Source organism: Arvicanthis niloticus, chromosome 1, assembly GCF_011762505.2.
Source record: "Arvicanthis niloticus isolate mArvNil1 chromosome 1, mArvNil1.pat.X, whole genome shotgun sequence".
NCBI classification, from domain to species: Eukaryota; Metazoa; Chordata; class Mammalia; order Rodentia; family Muridae; genus Arvicanthis; species Arvicanthis niloticus.
In genome coordinates this window covers 88,443,498-88,457,207 of record NC_047658.1, presented here as the reverse complement: position 1 = coordinate 88,457,207, position 13,710 = coordinate 88,443,498, and the positions used below count along the sequence as shown (strand labels likewise).

At 40.9% G+C, this 13,710-nt stretch overlaps 2 protein-coding genes across 6 annotated transcripts in view; one reads left to right on the top strand and one right to left on the bottom strand.

Moving 5' to 3' along the window:
• Mettl9 (methyltransferase 9, His-X-His N1(pi)-histidine) overlaps nt 1-13,710 on the bottom strand; it is a 40,832-nt gene that overhangs the window by 15,046 nt on the left and 12,076 nt on the right. For 3 of the 5 annotated variants that reach the window (XM_034512529.2, XM_034512537.2, XM_076942039.1), the window contains 2 exons: nt 9,222-9,431; nt 4,265-4,449 (listed from right to left, as the gene is read on the bottom strand). The exons of 1 other annotated variant lie outside the window; for it this stretch is intronic. In XM_034512529.2, coding sequence (XP_034368420.1) covers nt 4,265-4,449; nt 9,222-9,431 — 395 coding nt within the window. The remainder of the gene's footprint in view (nt 1-4,264; nt 4,450-9,221; nt 9,432-13,710) is intronic. One more of the 5 variants, XM_076942042.1, reaches the window with a different exon arrangement.
• Igsf6 (immunoglobulin superfamily member 6) overlaps nt 1-13,710 on the top strand; it is a 29,644-nt gene that overhangs the window by 13,069 nt on the left and 2,865 nt on the right. The gene's annotated exons all lie outside the window — the stretch shown is intronic.

Below are 13,710 nucleotides of genomic sequence, written 5' to 3'. Positions count from 1 at the left end.
AGTAAGATAGTTGCTAACAAGCTACTCCTCAAAAGCACAGACCTAAATAGTTTCAAAGAATAATTGTATCAAGTAATTATTCAAGAAATAAAACAGAGAATCACATTCCTAATTATTTTCTACAAAATCAGCAGGACACTGAAAAAAAAAAAACAGAATAACATAGAGGTCAAGTATAGGTAATTACTTTATCAATAATATTAATGTTACCGCTACCTATGAGGTACTGTGGTCACCTCTGTAATCTTAGTTCCTCTGGTTACGGCAGGATATCCTGAGTTCAAGGCCAGCCTGAACAACCTAGTGAGACCCTAACTCAAATAAAAGTGAAGGGGCATGTGGCGTGACTGGAACGATGTTAGCAGCAGTTACTTCTCTAACAGGGATTTGTTCTTACACCCATCCAACTCCAGCTCCTTGGGAATATTTGGCTTCTGTACAACCTGCACACATATACATCGATGCTTGTACATAAATCAACTTTGAAAAACCAGGAGCCAGCAATATGGCTCAGAAGGTAAAGCTTAAAGACCTCAACTCCTGGGTGAAAGGAAAGAACCAAGTCCCACAAGCTGTCCACATCCACATCTCCCAACATATATACAAACAAACACATTTAAAACATTTAAAGGCTGAAGATATACTTCAGTAAAGAGCATTGTGAAACACAGGTCTAATTACTAGCACTGCAAAAAAAAAAAAAAAAAAAAAAAGGTAATATTAACACTCATGACACTTTCATTTAGGATGTCACAAATACAAGCTAGTACTGCACTGAGTGGAGATGGGAGAAAGCCAGGAGTGCCAGACTTGCCCTGCCAGTCAGAAGAGGGTGTCTTCAGTGTGATCATCTCCAGAGATGCTCAGCACTCAGATTTAAAATTCAATACCAACTCCTAGATTTGTAAACTCTTAATAAAATGGAATTTTCCAGAGTATCAACCAAGCAGCGCTCTAAAGCAGTAAAAATCCTATTTAAAAGCTCACTCACTGCATCCACTCCATGTAACAATCAGGACCCATGACTCAGTCTGAGACAGCGCATCACACCACTGCTGATACCCAGGTAATGACCAAGGTGTGTTCCCAGAAATTTAAGGGGAAAGGCATCTATAGTATTCCTAATGGCTTCTACCTGCATATAGGGAGAGAAACATTTGAAGCATGTTTAAAGTGACCTAAAATCATAAAGGGTCTAGAGTAAAAAAACAGATTTTTCATTACATACCCTTTTGCAAGCAACCCAAACAATTTTTATCATGAGTGATTTTGCATACAATTATGATTTTAACAAAGTAATCACATGATTAAACACACTAGTCTGCCTAAGCAACAAAATTATACTTAAATGCATGACACCAAAGAAACCAACAAGAGTAATCACTTCACCTATAATTGCTTTTTGTTAAATAATTAATTAGGCCAAGCAGGCTAAGCGTACTCTGTGTCTTGAAGTCTCCAATCCTCAGTTTCCTGTCAGAAATCATCAGGATCTAATTAGACTAAACCTTGAAGAAAGGAAGCAGTGACAGTGTTCCAGAAATCCGAAGAAGTTACAGGTCAATAAAGGTCATCCCTAGCAACAAGACGTTGTCTCCAGTTTGTCCCCTGCCACAGGCCAGACTCCTCAGTCCACAGACAACTCTGATGCCCACAATCAAGGAGCTTGTCCTCAGTCCTGAGGGAAGGTTGCTCTCTTGTTTAGCTTCACTTCCTTTCAATTTTTCTTGTCAGAAACACAAGGAAATGAAATTTGTGGTTAGATGATGGGTTGTTGTTTTTTTTTTTTCCTGCTTTTCCTCCTCCTGTTTTGCCAGGAAGTTGGATTAAAGTTCTATCATGTGGTTGCCCAACAAGACACAGGAAGCCAGAACCTTACAACTCAATGACTAGTAAGTACAATGCAGAGATGGAGCCCAGACTTAATCACAGAAACTGGCACTGTAGCAAGATCAGATCAAAGGACACTTACTGAGTCTTTTCACTGTATAACACACACATGTTACACAAATGATTCATTGCACTCACACTTTAAGCAGTGTGAAGAGCTATTCAACAACAGGAATGTACTGCAAGGAGAAGCAAGTTCTCCCTGCTCTCCCATGTCTACAGATTTCCATCTTCAAGCCTGGCATGGTAGTAAGCACCTGTAACCCACTTCTTGAGAGGCAGAAGCAGAAGGATCAGGAGTTGAAGCCATCCTGAGTTATACAGAAAGATCGGGTTACATGAGACCCTGCCTCAGACAAAACAAAAAATTAGGGAAGATGGCTCAGTGATGGGGAGACAACTCCATGGACAAGCATGAGACCAGACTTCAGATCCCTAGCACCCACATAAGAGACAGGTGTGGCAGCATGGAACTGTAATATCAGTGGGAGGAAACAGGCAACTATCTGATACTCCAGACATAAAGCAGCAAGTTCCAGGTTCAATGAGACCCTGTCTCAAAAAGTAAACAGGGACAGACAACTAATGTCAATGTCAAACTTTGCCTGCACTTGTGCGTTCTCTCTCTCTCTCTCTCTCTCTCTCTCTGTCTCTCTCTCTCTCTCTCACACACACACACACACACACACACACACACACACACAAAGAGAGAGAGAGAGAGAGAGAGAGAGAGAGAGAGAGAGAGAGAGAGAGAGAGAGAGAGAGAAAAGGAGGGGTAATATTTCCTGTTTTCCATACCAACAACAAAAACTCTTAGATCTGGCAAATGTACAGACAAGCACTGAGTCATGGTGACTGACCTACCACTGGAAATAAATCTCAGCATATGGGAAGCTGAAACAGGAGGATCATGAATTTCAAACCAGCTGAAGTTGCAGGAACCTGTCTCCAAAACAAGCAAGCAACAAACAAGGAATAATGAGAAAATCAAAGACAGGAAAGAAGGAAGGACTATGAGCATGGGTGAACTACAAGGTCCAGAATAGAATCCAGAAGCATATGTGCACACAGTAACATAAATCCACAGTACTCCAGTTACAAGACACAGAAATGCTGGTCCTTAAAACATGGGTTTCCACAAAATACAGTGACCCTAACACTTGCAAAATAGTAAGGAATTCCTTTAAAATGTTTGCAAGTACTTGAGAGCTGAAGAAACGTCCAATCTGGGCATAAAATTAGAAAACTAGGAGCTATAGATACAACTTGATTAGTAAACTGTTTGTCAAACATCAGAAAGCTGCGGGCTCAACATCTACCTCCACCTAAATCCTAGACTGGAGCGGTAGAGGTAGGAGGATAAAAAATTCAAGGTCATCTTTGGCTACATAGTAAATCTTAGGCTAGCCTGGGCTACAAGAGGACTGTCTTGGGGGAAAAAAAGACAAAAGAGTTTAAAAATATTAGCATGGATAACAAGTAGTTTCATATCAATGTACATTAATTTATTAAAATACAGAAGAACATTAGAGCCATAATCTTCAAGATTACCTAAAGTATAAACCACTGCAGCTTAAAATATGAATTCCTGTGATATTAAGTTCACCATGAGTATCAGAAGCTGCAGTAAACCTAATTGTCAGGAAAGAACCTGACTCTTCTAGTACATTCTTCAATCAATATTGCTGAAGAGTAGCACCATGAATTTACAAAACCATAATCCAAGGGTTGAGAGAAATGGCTTTAAGGTTAAGAGTATGCACTGGTCTTTCAAAGGACCCCAGTTCAGTTCCCAGCACCCACGTAGGGCTCCAGTCCCAGAGGATCTGATGCCATCTTCCAGCCTCTGCAGATGCTGTACTCACATATCCAAACACACACAAAAACAATTCTAAAAATGATAATAAAATGTTTTTAAAAGCCTGTAACTCAAGAAATGCTACTTACTAAAACATGAATGTCTTCAAAACAGAACATTAATCATTTTTAGAGTCTGAGATGAGAGTTACAAAATGTAAAACAAAACAGCCATGACATTCAGCAGTTATCTACTAGCAGATTAAGAGATAGAATCTGCTGCTTGACTTGGCTCATAAGTCACTACATAAGTGGTTCAAGCTGCCTTGAAAGGCAGAGAGCACAGATACAGAAGCACTGATGCAGCTGAGTATGAGTTATTACAATGCCAGGGGAGTACAGAACCCTGTAAAATCTATATTAAGATAAGCATTAACCAAGGTGATACTACGTATACATGGCTAACTGTATTATCTTAAATTCCAGGTAAGTAAGACCATGTTTAGTTGTTCATGAGATAAAATCACAAATATCAACAGATAGTCATTCTGAAAAGAGCTGGCCTGCCCACACTTACCGTTTTCCACATAGGGATGAAAGGGCAAAACCAAAGCCAGGATGACCCTGCCTTGGGTGGGCTCCAAGACACTTCTGATATCTTTTAACAATGTCAGAGGCTGATCACAGCGATCCAGAAGATTTAAGCAGCTGATGACATCATACTGGAACCCTGTATTCTGCCATTCATTTATACCAAGCACTCTGGAAAATCAAAAAAAAAAAAAAAAAAAAAACTTGGTTAATATTTCTCCCACTTAGAGCCAACTTCTAAAATAACTAAGATTAGCAGGGAGTCGTGGTGCATGCCTTATTCCCAGCACTTGGAAGGCAGATGAGTGGGTTTCTGTGAGTTCAAGGCCAGCCTGGCTACATAGTTGAGTTCCAGGACTGCCAGACCTACAGAGTGAGACTCTTGTCTTGAAAAAACAGAAACAAAAGCTAGGATGCCAATAAAGGCTAACAACTTTGTCTTCTAAATCAATGTGGATTCAAAATATGCAGTAATAATTTATATTAGCAATTATACAAAGGACAGGTAAGAAAAAAATGGCAATTGCAGAGGCCAGAAGTCAATCTTGAGTGTTATTCTTCAGATGCCACCCTTTTTTTTTTTTTGAAACAGGGTCTTTCATTGCCTTGGAATTCAATAATTACGCTATTCAGGCCAGTGGGCCGCAGGGAGTCTCCTGTATCTGTCTCCATAGTGCTAGGATTATAAATTCATGCCACTATGCTTAACTTTTTCACATGGGTACTGGGGCACTGCATTTAAGAGCTCATGCTTGCTTGCCAAACACTGTACTGACTAAACTAGATCCCGAGGCCATCATATTTTACCTTTATAGCGTTTCTTCCTTCCTTCCTTTCTTTCTGTCCCCGCCCCCCAACTTGTGTTTTGAATTGCTGTGTGACCTTGGCTTGCCTCAGACTAGTTCCTGTTTCTGCCTCCCAGCACTCAGACTGTTTATGACAAATCAAGAAAGCAGGCAGCTCCTTTGCTGTACTACTTTGCTGGTGTCTGTCTGCACTAAATGCCTCCTGAACAGACCTAACATTGGAGCTTCAAAAGCACTTATCACCGTGAGACGACTGCCTAACTCTTTCAGAGTCTGCGTTCAGTTCATTAAAGAAGCACTTAAGAACAGTCTACTATGCAGACTCTGCTTTCACAGTAAAATGTCATCAGTTCTATTCTTAAACAATGAAATAAATGATGAAAGAAATATTTGTATAATGCTTTAGCCAAACAATTTAAAAGCACAAATTATGCATTTGATTAAACAAAACAATCATCTTAGGTCTGCAATGGAAGAGAAGCTAGACATGAAGCAGCAGGGTCTCTCACTAAGATATCCTCTCACCTAATCCACATCAAAACTCAACTCAGAGAAGTGGTTTCTGTGTTAGGAATTTCAAAAACTAGGAAGAGACTCTCTGAAACAAAACTTACAGAGTTTTAATGTTGTGACCGTTAAACTTTGCTGACTGCAGGTCAAGCTCATCCTTAATGTTTTAAAGTTTTGTTTGTAAATTCAGTTCCCTTCTTTAAGATCCATTCATAGCTGTATTCAAGCTGCCCATGAATCCTAACGAGTTGCTGGAATTTTTCCCTTTATGACAAAATGAAAGGAGGGGCTTGTCCAAGTTCACAACATAGCACAGAAACTATAACTTGGAGCCTCTCCCAGCATGTTCCTCAGGTAAGGCTGCTGGCCTTCTCCATGAAAGGTGAGGGAAAAGGCTGACAATGACTCCTTGAAGAAGCCCTGCGGCCTGCCCAGCTAAGCATGAATGGCCATCTGTACACTCCATTCTCTAGCAATTTTTCATTAGGAAAAGTAAATGAAGAGGTTAGTACCCTCCCTCCCAGACCACTTTAAGCATTGTTTTTAGTTCTTATTGTACTTATGTATACGCCAGTATGACTGCACACATGTAGGACTCAGAAGACAACTTGCAAAGTCAGTCCTCTCCTTCCACCATATTGGTCTCCAGGATCAAACTTGGGCTTCCTACTTGTGGCAAGCAGCCTTCTCACTAAGCCAACTCACTGGCCCTGGTTTTGTTTTAATTAAGTAGGACGATATGGGGACATATTAGGAACTTACAAGCTGTCATATAACAAAGGACAAAGTATTCCAAGTTTTAATATAAACTAACTTCTATTTGGAGGGGTAATGTATTCTAATTATTACCATGTAGGTCTACCAAGACAGAAACTGAGTATGAAACCAAGGTAGGCTACATGGTCATTCAAACTTAATTCTACATAAGGTCCTTCAAATATAACATCCCAAACAGTTATTTAACACTGATGAGAGAAAGGTTGATGTTTTTATCCATAACTCAAGGTCTAGAATCAGCTGTGCCTGATATAGCAGAATCTACATTTACCTCTTCCTTCCATTTTAAAGTCTCATCAAGTATTCACAGCAATCTTTCCTCCCACCACCAGCCTTGGTCTGTCCCTTCCCTAGACTAAAACGCTCCATGTTTTCCAAATGTTCAATCTGCTCCTGGTCAACCATAGCTGCACAGATGCTTGACTGAGGCTAGTCTAAGTGAAAAACACGTTGACAGAAGTCAGTGTGGATACAAATCTCTGTCCAAGGCTTTCCAAATACCACAGGGGCAGGTTCCACCTCCACATGGTGTAAGCAGCCTGTAGAAAGAATTCTGGAATTTTGGAAGAACACAGAAATATTTTTAAGAATATAGTTTCGTTTTAATCCCAGGTGCTAAGATATGGGGCTCCTTCACAGTAGCTGACTACAATCTGGCCTGTGCTCTAGCAGGGGCATAGCTTTGCCTGCTGCAGATAGTCTGTACAACTGTGTGATGTTTGGAATTCTGGGAATTTCTCAGAGGGTACATAAATGCTAGAGCCCAACAGGTGGGTATGGTTGGTCGTTCAGGGTGGGGGCTGGTTGGCTGCGGTCCGTTAGTAGTTGTGCTCAATGAAGAAACAAAAAGCAAGAAATTAAATTCGGAGATCTCCCTCTCCCCTCTATCCTTCCTTCTCTCCTACCTAGTGATAGAGGTGAAACGGGGGGGGGGGGGGGGGGGGATAATGGGTGGGAAAAAGAACCCACAGAGTAGAGAAATTAGCTACAGAAGCCAATATACGCAGATACATCTCTTCATAAGTCTCTGAACCCAGACTTCATACCTAATAAGTCTCTCAAGCACCAGGTGGTCTGCAACCTGAACTTGATCCTTTACATCCATCATTACTGACAACTGAGTGTGTGTGTGTATGTGTGTGTGTGTGTGTGTGTGTGTGTGGGCGGGGGGGATGAGATCCAACTACTGTCAGGCATGTAAAGAAATTGGTCGGTGGGGACGTAAATAATATAGGTGCTATAAAGAAAGTACAGTAAATTCTCAAAAAAAAAAAAAACTATAAAAACTACACACAGACTATAGACTTAAGGAGCTAGAGAGACAGCTCAGCAGTTTAGAGCACTTAGTGCCTTTATAGAGGACTTGGTTTGACTCCAAGTACCCACACGGTGGTCACAATCATCTGTAACTTCAGGTATAGGGGATTCCCAACACCCTCTTCCAGTCTCTGTGGCCATCAGACACACACATGGTACACAGACATACATGCAGCCAAAAGATTATACATATAAAATTTATCTAAAAGCAAAACAAACAAATAAAACCCATAAACTTAACATGTGATCTAGCAATTCCACTTTTAGGCACATACCCAAAAGTGAGAGCAGGGACTTAAACAGGCATTTATATTACTCACTTGGCATGGCTGTAGTGGTCTGAATGAGAATGGCCCCCAGTAGGCTCACATTTGGATACTTGGTCCCCAATTAGTACAACTATTTAGGAAGGACTAGGAGGTCTTATTTAAGGAGGTATATCACTAGGGATAGGATTTGAGGCTTTTCTCTCTGCTTCATGGTTGTTGTCTCAATATGTAACCTCTCAGCTACTGCTCCAGTGTCATGCCTGCCTGTTACCATGCTCCTGCCAAATGGTTACAGGCTCACCCTCTCAAACTGTGAAACCAATAAACTCTTTCTTGTATAAGTCATCTTAGTAGCACATCAATGAAAATTAACTAAGACAAATCAGTGGTAGCACACACCTTTAATCCCAGCACTCAGGAGGCAGAGGCAGGCAGATCTCTGTGAGTTCCAGGCCAGCCTGGTCTACAGAATGAGTTCCAGTACAGCCAAGACTAGACTCCCTCTTGGTATGGCTTAGCCCTCTTTGGAAGAAAAAGAAAAGGAAAAAGGAAAAGAAAGAAAGAGGAAAAGAACTAAGACAAATGTCAGAAGCAACCCAAACATCCATAACACAGACCATGTGGGGTGTGTGCACTAAGCCATGAGTCCTCCTAGAACTCCTCTAAGACACTGTACACAGAACAGTCAGATTGTTGACAATGTACAACAGTGATTACAGGCTGGAAGAAGGAAAAGCAGAGGACGATATTTGAGACTATCGTTAGAGAAGACAAAACGCTGTAAGGATGGATGACACGAGCGTGCCACAACTGCTGACCTAATTACAGACTTAAAAACTACTAAAGTGATATATTTTAGATTACATATATGTTACCAAAAATTTTTAAAGCATATAAAACATCTGGACATGCCAGTGATGAGGACATGTCCTCACATCTGCCTATTTCAAGCTGTCTCTCACTTAGGCCATCTTGCCTGTGATGCCAAGTTCTCTGCTTCAGAAGAATGCTTCCGTGGAAAATTCCCTTTCTCTGGTTTCCCACTGATTTGTGTTTAATTCTTAGCCATGGAAAACCACTCCTGATTCTTATCACTAGGATACGTGCAGAGGTAGAGTCCTTGGCCTTGAGTGTAATCCCCAGTGCTACAAACAAAACAAAACAGAACAAAACAAAACCCAACACACATACATACACTTTCAAGAAGAAATCATCAAAACCCATGAAATACCCAGTGCTCCCAGCACAGCTCTAGAACTGGTACCTGTATTTCTTCTTCTGGAGCTGCCAGATCATGGTTTCAGAAAGCTCAGTGGCATAAATTTCTTCAAAATGAGGGCTCATGATTTTCGTGACTTCTCCGTCTCCGGCACCTAAATCAAGAAGTCTATGGGTTTTCCAGTCTGGGTTAATTTTAAGCAGTCTCTGAAACTGATCTGGTGAGAACACGAACATGGAGCCTCTTCCTAGTAACCTGGGGAAAGAAGGGCAGGAGATGACATCTACGACTCTAAAGACGTGTGCGTACACAGAGAAAGCAGCACCAAAGGTTTCTGACATTACAAATTAGTATACAATTAAAAAATAGTTTATCTTTCATGGCCAAAAACAAATTCACAAAGAAAAGGTAGAGGGAATGGCAGAGACTCCAGGCTAACAGAGTCAGACGGGAGCACTACGCAGAGGAACCAAACAGGCCTTTTAGGAAGATGGACTCAACAATGATGATAGAAAACATAACCCTGCCGGGCGGTGGTGACACACGCCTTTAATCCCAGTACTTGGGAGGCAGAGGCAGGCGGATTTCTGAGTTCGAGGCCAGCCTGGTCTACAGAGTGAGTTCCAGGACAGCCAGGGCTATACAGAGAAACCCTGTCTTGAAAAGCCAAAAAAAAAAAAAAAGAAAAGAAAACATAACCCTGTATAAAAGAGTCTTAAGATGCCCTAAAAATGGATTTTAAAGGCTTTAAAAGAAGAAAAGAGATCAGCCAGGTGGCATTAAGAAAGTGGGTCCATACTCAGGTAGGTTTGTAGTTAGCTGAGACCTGTACTTTTATTAAAGGTCTTAAAACACTTCAAGCTGATAATATTTTACTGAAAAAATAAAAAAGAGGCTGGCAGAGGTTATATGGGGTCTAAAGAAGCCCTCCCTCAGAAAAGCAGGTACAGCCCAAACAAGCCATAAAGAGGTACATTCCCTACTCTCTTCTTGCTCCCAAATCCTGGTTTGTCTGGGGCAGGAATTCTCCATTAAGCAAAACAACCTTTTCTTTAAACAGCACAAATCCAAGGAGCCATTACACTGCAGTGAGGCCAAGCGCCCCGATTTTAAGATTTTTCTCTGCAACCTGAAGCAGCTTCTAAAGCCACTCCTTCTCAGATCCAATGCAAAACATTGGTAGAAGAAGCAGGGAAGTCTGTACCATTCTATCACTTCCTGGAAATAATCAATAGGTTTACCGTTCAATGACTATCAAGATGCTTGTAACAAGATGCTTGCAGTACCATAGACGTAGAAAGGGATGATGCTGAATCAAGAACACTAATAAAAGGCATGGAGATGATGTAATAAATTCCTTCTCTTCTTTTGCCATTAAGGTCACAGAGAGTTTAAGAAAACCTAATGATATATTTACAGTAAGTCAGCTGCCTCACACAAATGCTGAGACTGGGAAGTAAGAACTAAGAAGAGCCCAGAGACATCTAAGCATGTTCTAAGTAAGAACCACAATGTCTTACCAAAGAAAGCAGTATCTCCTTAGACACAGAACTCATGCCCACTGTTTGTATTGCTAGTGGAAAAACAAGTGCATGGATGAAAAGGGACTATGGTTGCTGAAATGAATGTATAAAATCCACACAAGATCCAGTCATGCAGAAGGGCTCCAGACAGCCTGATGCTGATTTCATGCCATAGATCCAAAATAAGTCACAAAATACTTTGCCAAAAACTTTCCCAGCTATATAAAACATGTTTCCCAAGCCATCTCCTTGGGATGTGAAGAACCCTGACATGATACTATAAAGGGGGTCACCTGAGGCCAGAGCCCACAAAGTTAACTCACCAAAGTCTAAATTTAAAGGCACCAAAAAGAAATGAGGAAAATACTATCCTATCTGCAGAGAACATGGGTCATGGGGCTCCATAAATAAACAAACAAACAAACAAACAGTGTCAAAAACGGTCAAAATCTACAAGCCCAGTTAGTTAACCAAAAAGAACTCTGCCCTTCAAGAAGTTCAGCAAGACCTGAAAAGCTAAACTTCCTACAGTGTTTAGCTCACACCATACATACGGAGACCATCCTCGTATGATGTCAAGGCCTTGGGAAGCACACTATATAGACAGAATGGTCTCCACTGTCTCTAGTCCTTCATAATCACCCTAAGTTCTCTAGTCAAGTCTCTCTAGACCTAAGTCTACAGAGGAAGTATGTTTCTTCCTTATACAGTAAGGTGAACAAAGCTATCAAGTCTCTCCAGGGATACAGCTTAGTGGTAGATGAGAGTCCTCGCCTCAACTGTAGCAGGCAGAAATTCCCAATACCACCAATTTTTTTAAAAAGAAAGGAAATATTTTTAAACCAGGGGTGGTGGCACATGTTATCCCAGCAATCAGGAGGTAGAGGCAAGAGAGTTGCCATAAATTCAAGACCAGCCAAAGACGCATAGCAAGATCCTATACAAAAACAAAATCAAAGAATAAAAAACAACTCACTTTTACTTAGCCTTCTTTCTTCCAGGGAGAAATCTGATAAGTATCTTAACTCAAGAAAGTTTTCATCATAGCTATGTAGTTATTTCTACTGAAGTGAGTAGCACTACATACCCATATCTCTGGGTTCAAAACTGAGTTCTGGGTTGAGAACAGGGCAAGAAGACAGGCAGGCAGAAGCACTAAGTTTAACAGATGAGAAGAGGTAGTGAGATGGCTCAGTGGACAGAGGTGCCAAATCTGACTACCTAAATTCAATCTCAACCCACACGGTAGGAGAAAACCAATCCCCACAATTTGTCCACTGCCTTCACCTGGTATGCCCTGGCATATGCACAGGCACCTGCACACATGCATATATACACTCACGTGCGTGTGTGTGTGTGTGTGTGTGTGCGCGCACACACACATACAGGCTCACATACAATAAAAAGCAGAATAAGCAAGGCAGACAATAATGCAAGAGGTATATATCACTGAGCTCAGGAAAACAGGAGTTTGAGGCCAATCTGGGCAACGTATCAGGGCTCCATCAAAACGGAAGGGTAGAGGCAGAGAGTTATAAAGGAAGCCAACAGTACTGATTAATTATATTGCCTCTTTGATCAAACTACTAAATTCTAGAGCAAGGAGTTTTAAGTAGGTTTCCTCCAACACAGGTAGGGGAAAAGGGAAGTAATTTAGTTTGAAACTGACAATCATATAAAGTACTGAATGTAAGCACTTTCTAAAGAAAAGATTCCCACCTTCTTATTACTCAAAGAGGTGGAGAATCCACCCTCATAAAGAATCTCTGCAGGGCGACTCACCTGATTTCTGAGGAAAAAAATGAATGACACAGAACAGAAATTCAATACAACCAATTTTAGGAACAAACATCAACCTAAATTGTATAAACTCAATTCCCAATACAAAATAACAAATGTTTGCTGAAGCAAACATAAGCCAAGCTCATTTAAACAGGATGAAAATCAAGTAAGAAATCCTGAGAGATGGCTTATGGTGCCTGAAACATATTTAAAGAGCAGATGACAGACTGGGGATCCAGACATTTAGCAAAGCCTTGAGTCAACCTCAGGGGAAGAAGAAAAGAGCACAGGAGGCTTGTTAAGCATCATGACTAGCTGCCAAAATTTGGCTTTCTCCATTCTAGGGCCATGCATATGTTTAAAAACTTAACTAAGGAGTGATAAATAATATTTATAGATAAATAATAGTTATAAAGTATTTTCTCTAGGTATATGAAGGAACCACTCTCAGGGCAGAGAATTCTACACTAAAGTTACAAACTTCCTAGTAAGCCTAGACCTTATGTTAAAGACAAGTGCTAGACTCTTCAAAACAAGTTGTTGCCTATTGTTGGGCTAAATAATCAGATCCTTGACAAAAACAAACAAACAAAAACTAGCCAGTGGGATGTGGGCCTAAAGCAAAGGCCTAAGAACTTCCACTTGAAGGACTGCTCTCAAGTCTTTGCTACTCCAAAGCCCACAATTCACAGCCTACTGCCAGGAGTTCCTTAAAAAATGCAGATGCCTGCTGCAGTGGTGGCTGGCTTTGGTGGTAGTGCACACCTTTAATCTCAATACTCTGGAATTGGATCTCTGTGAGTTTGAGCCAGCTACACAGAGAAGTCCTATCTTGAAAACAAAACAAAACCCAAAAACAAACAAACAAACCCCTCAGCTCAGCTGGATGGAGTGGTATACTCCTTCAGTCTAGCACTTGGGGGACAGAGGCAGATGGATCTCTAGGATTTTGAGGCCAGCCTGGTGAGAACCTGTCTCAAAAGACAAAACAACAAAAAACAGACTCTCAGAACCAACCAACTCATAATCTAACTTTTAACACCATCTCCTGGTGGTTCCATATACTTCAGAGCAGGAAATGTACTAAATGAAGTCTCTGACACAGAAATACAGGCTAATTAAGTTACTTGCAAAGTTAAAATAAATTTTAAAGTCAAAGTCTAAGTACACAGAGCTCCAACAGTGGGCCTTCTGTCAGGGTTTTGACAGGTACAAATGCTAAAGCTGAG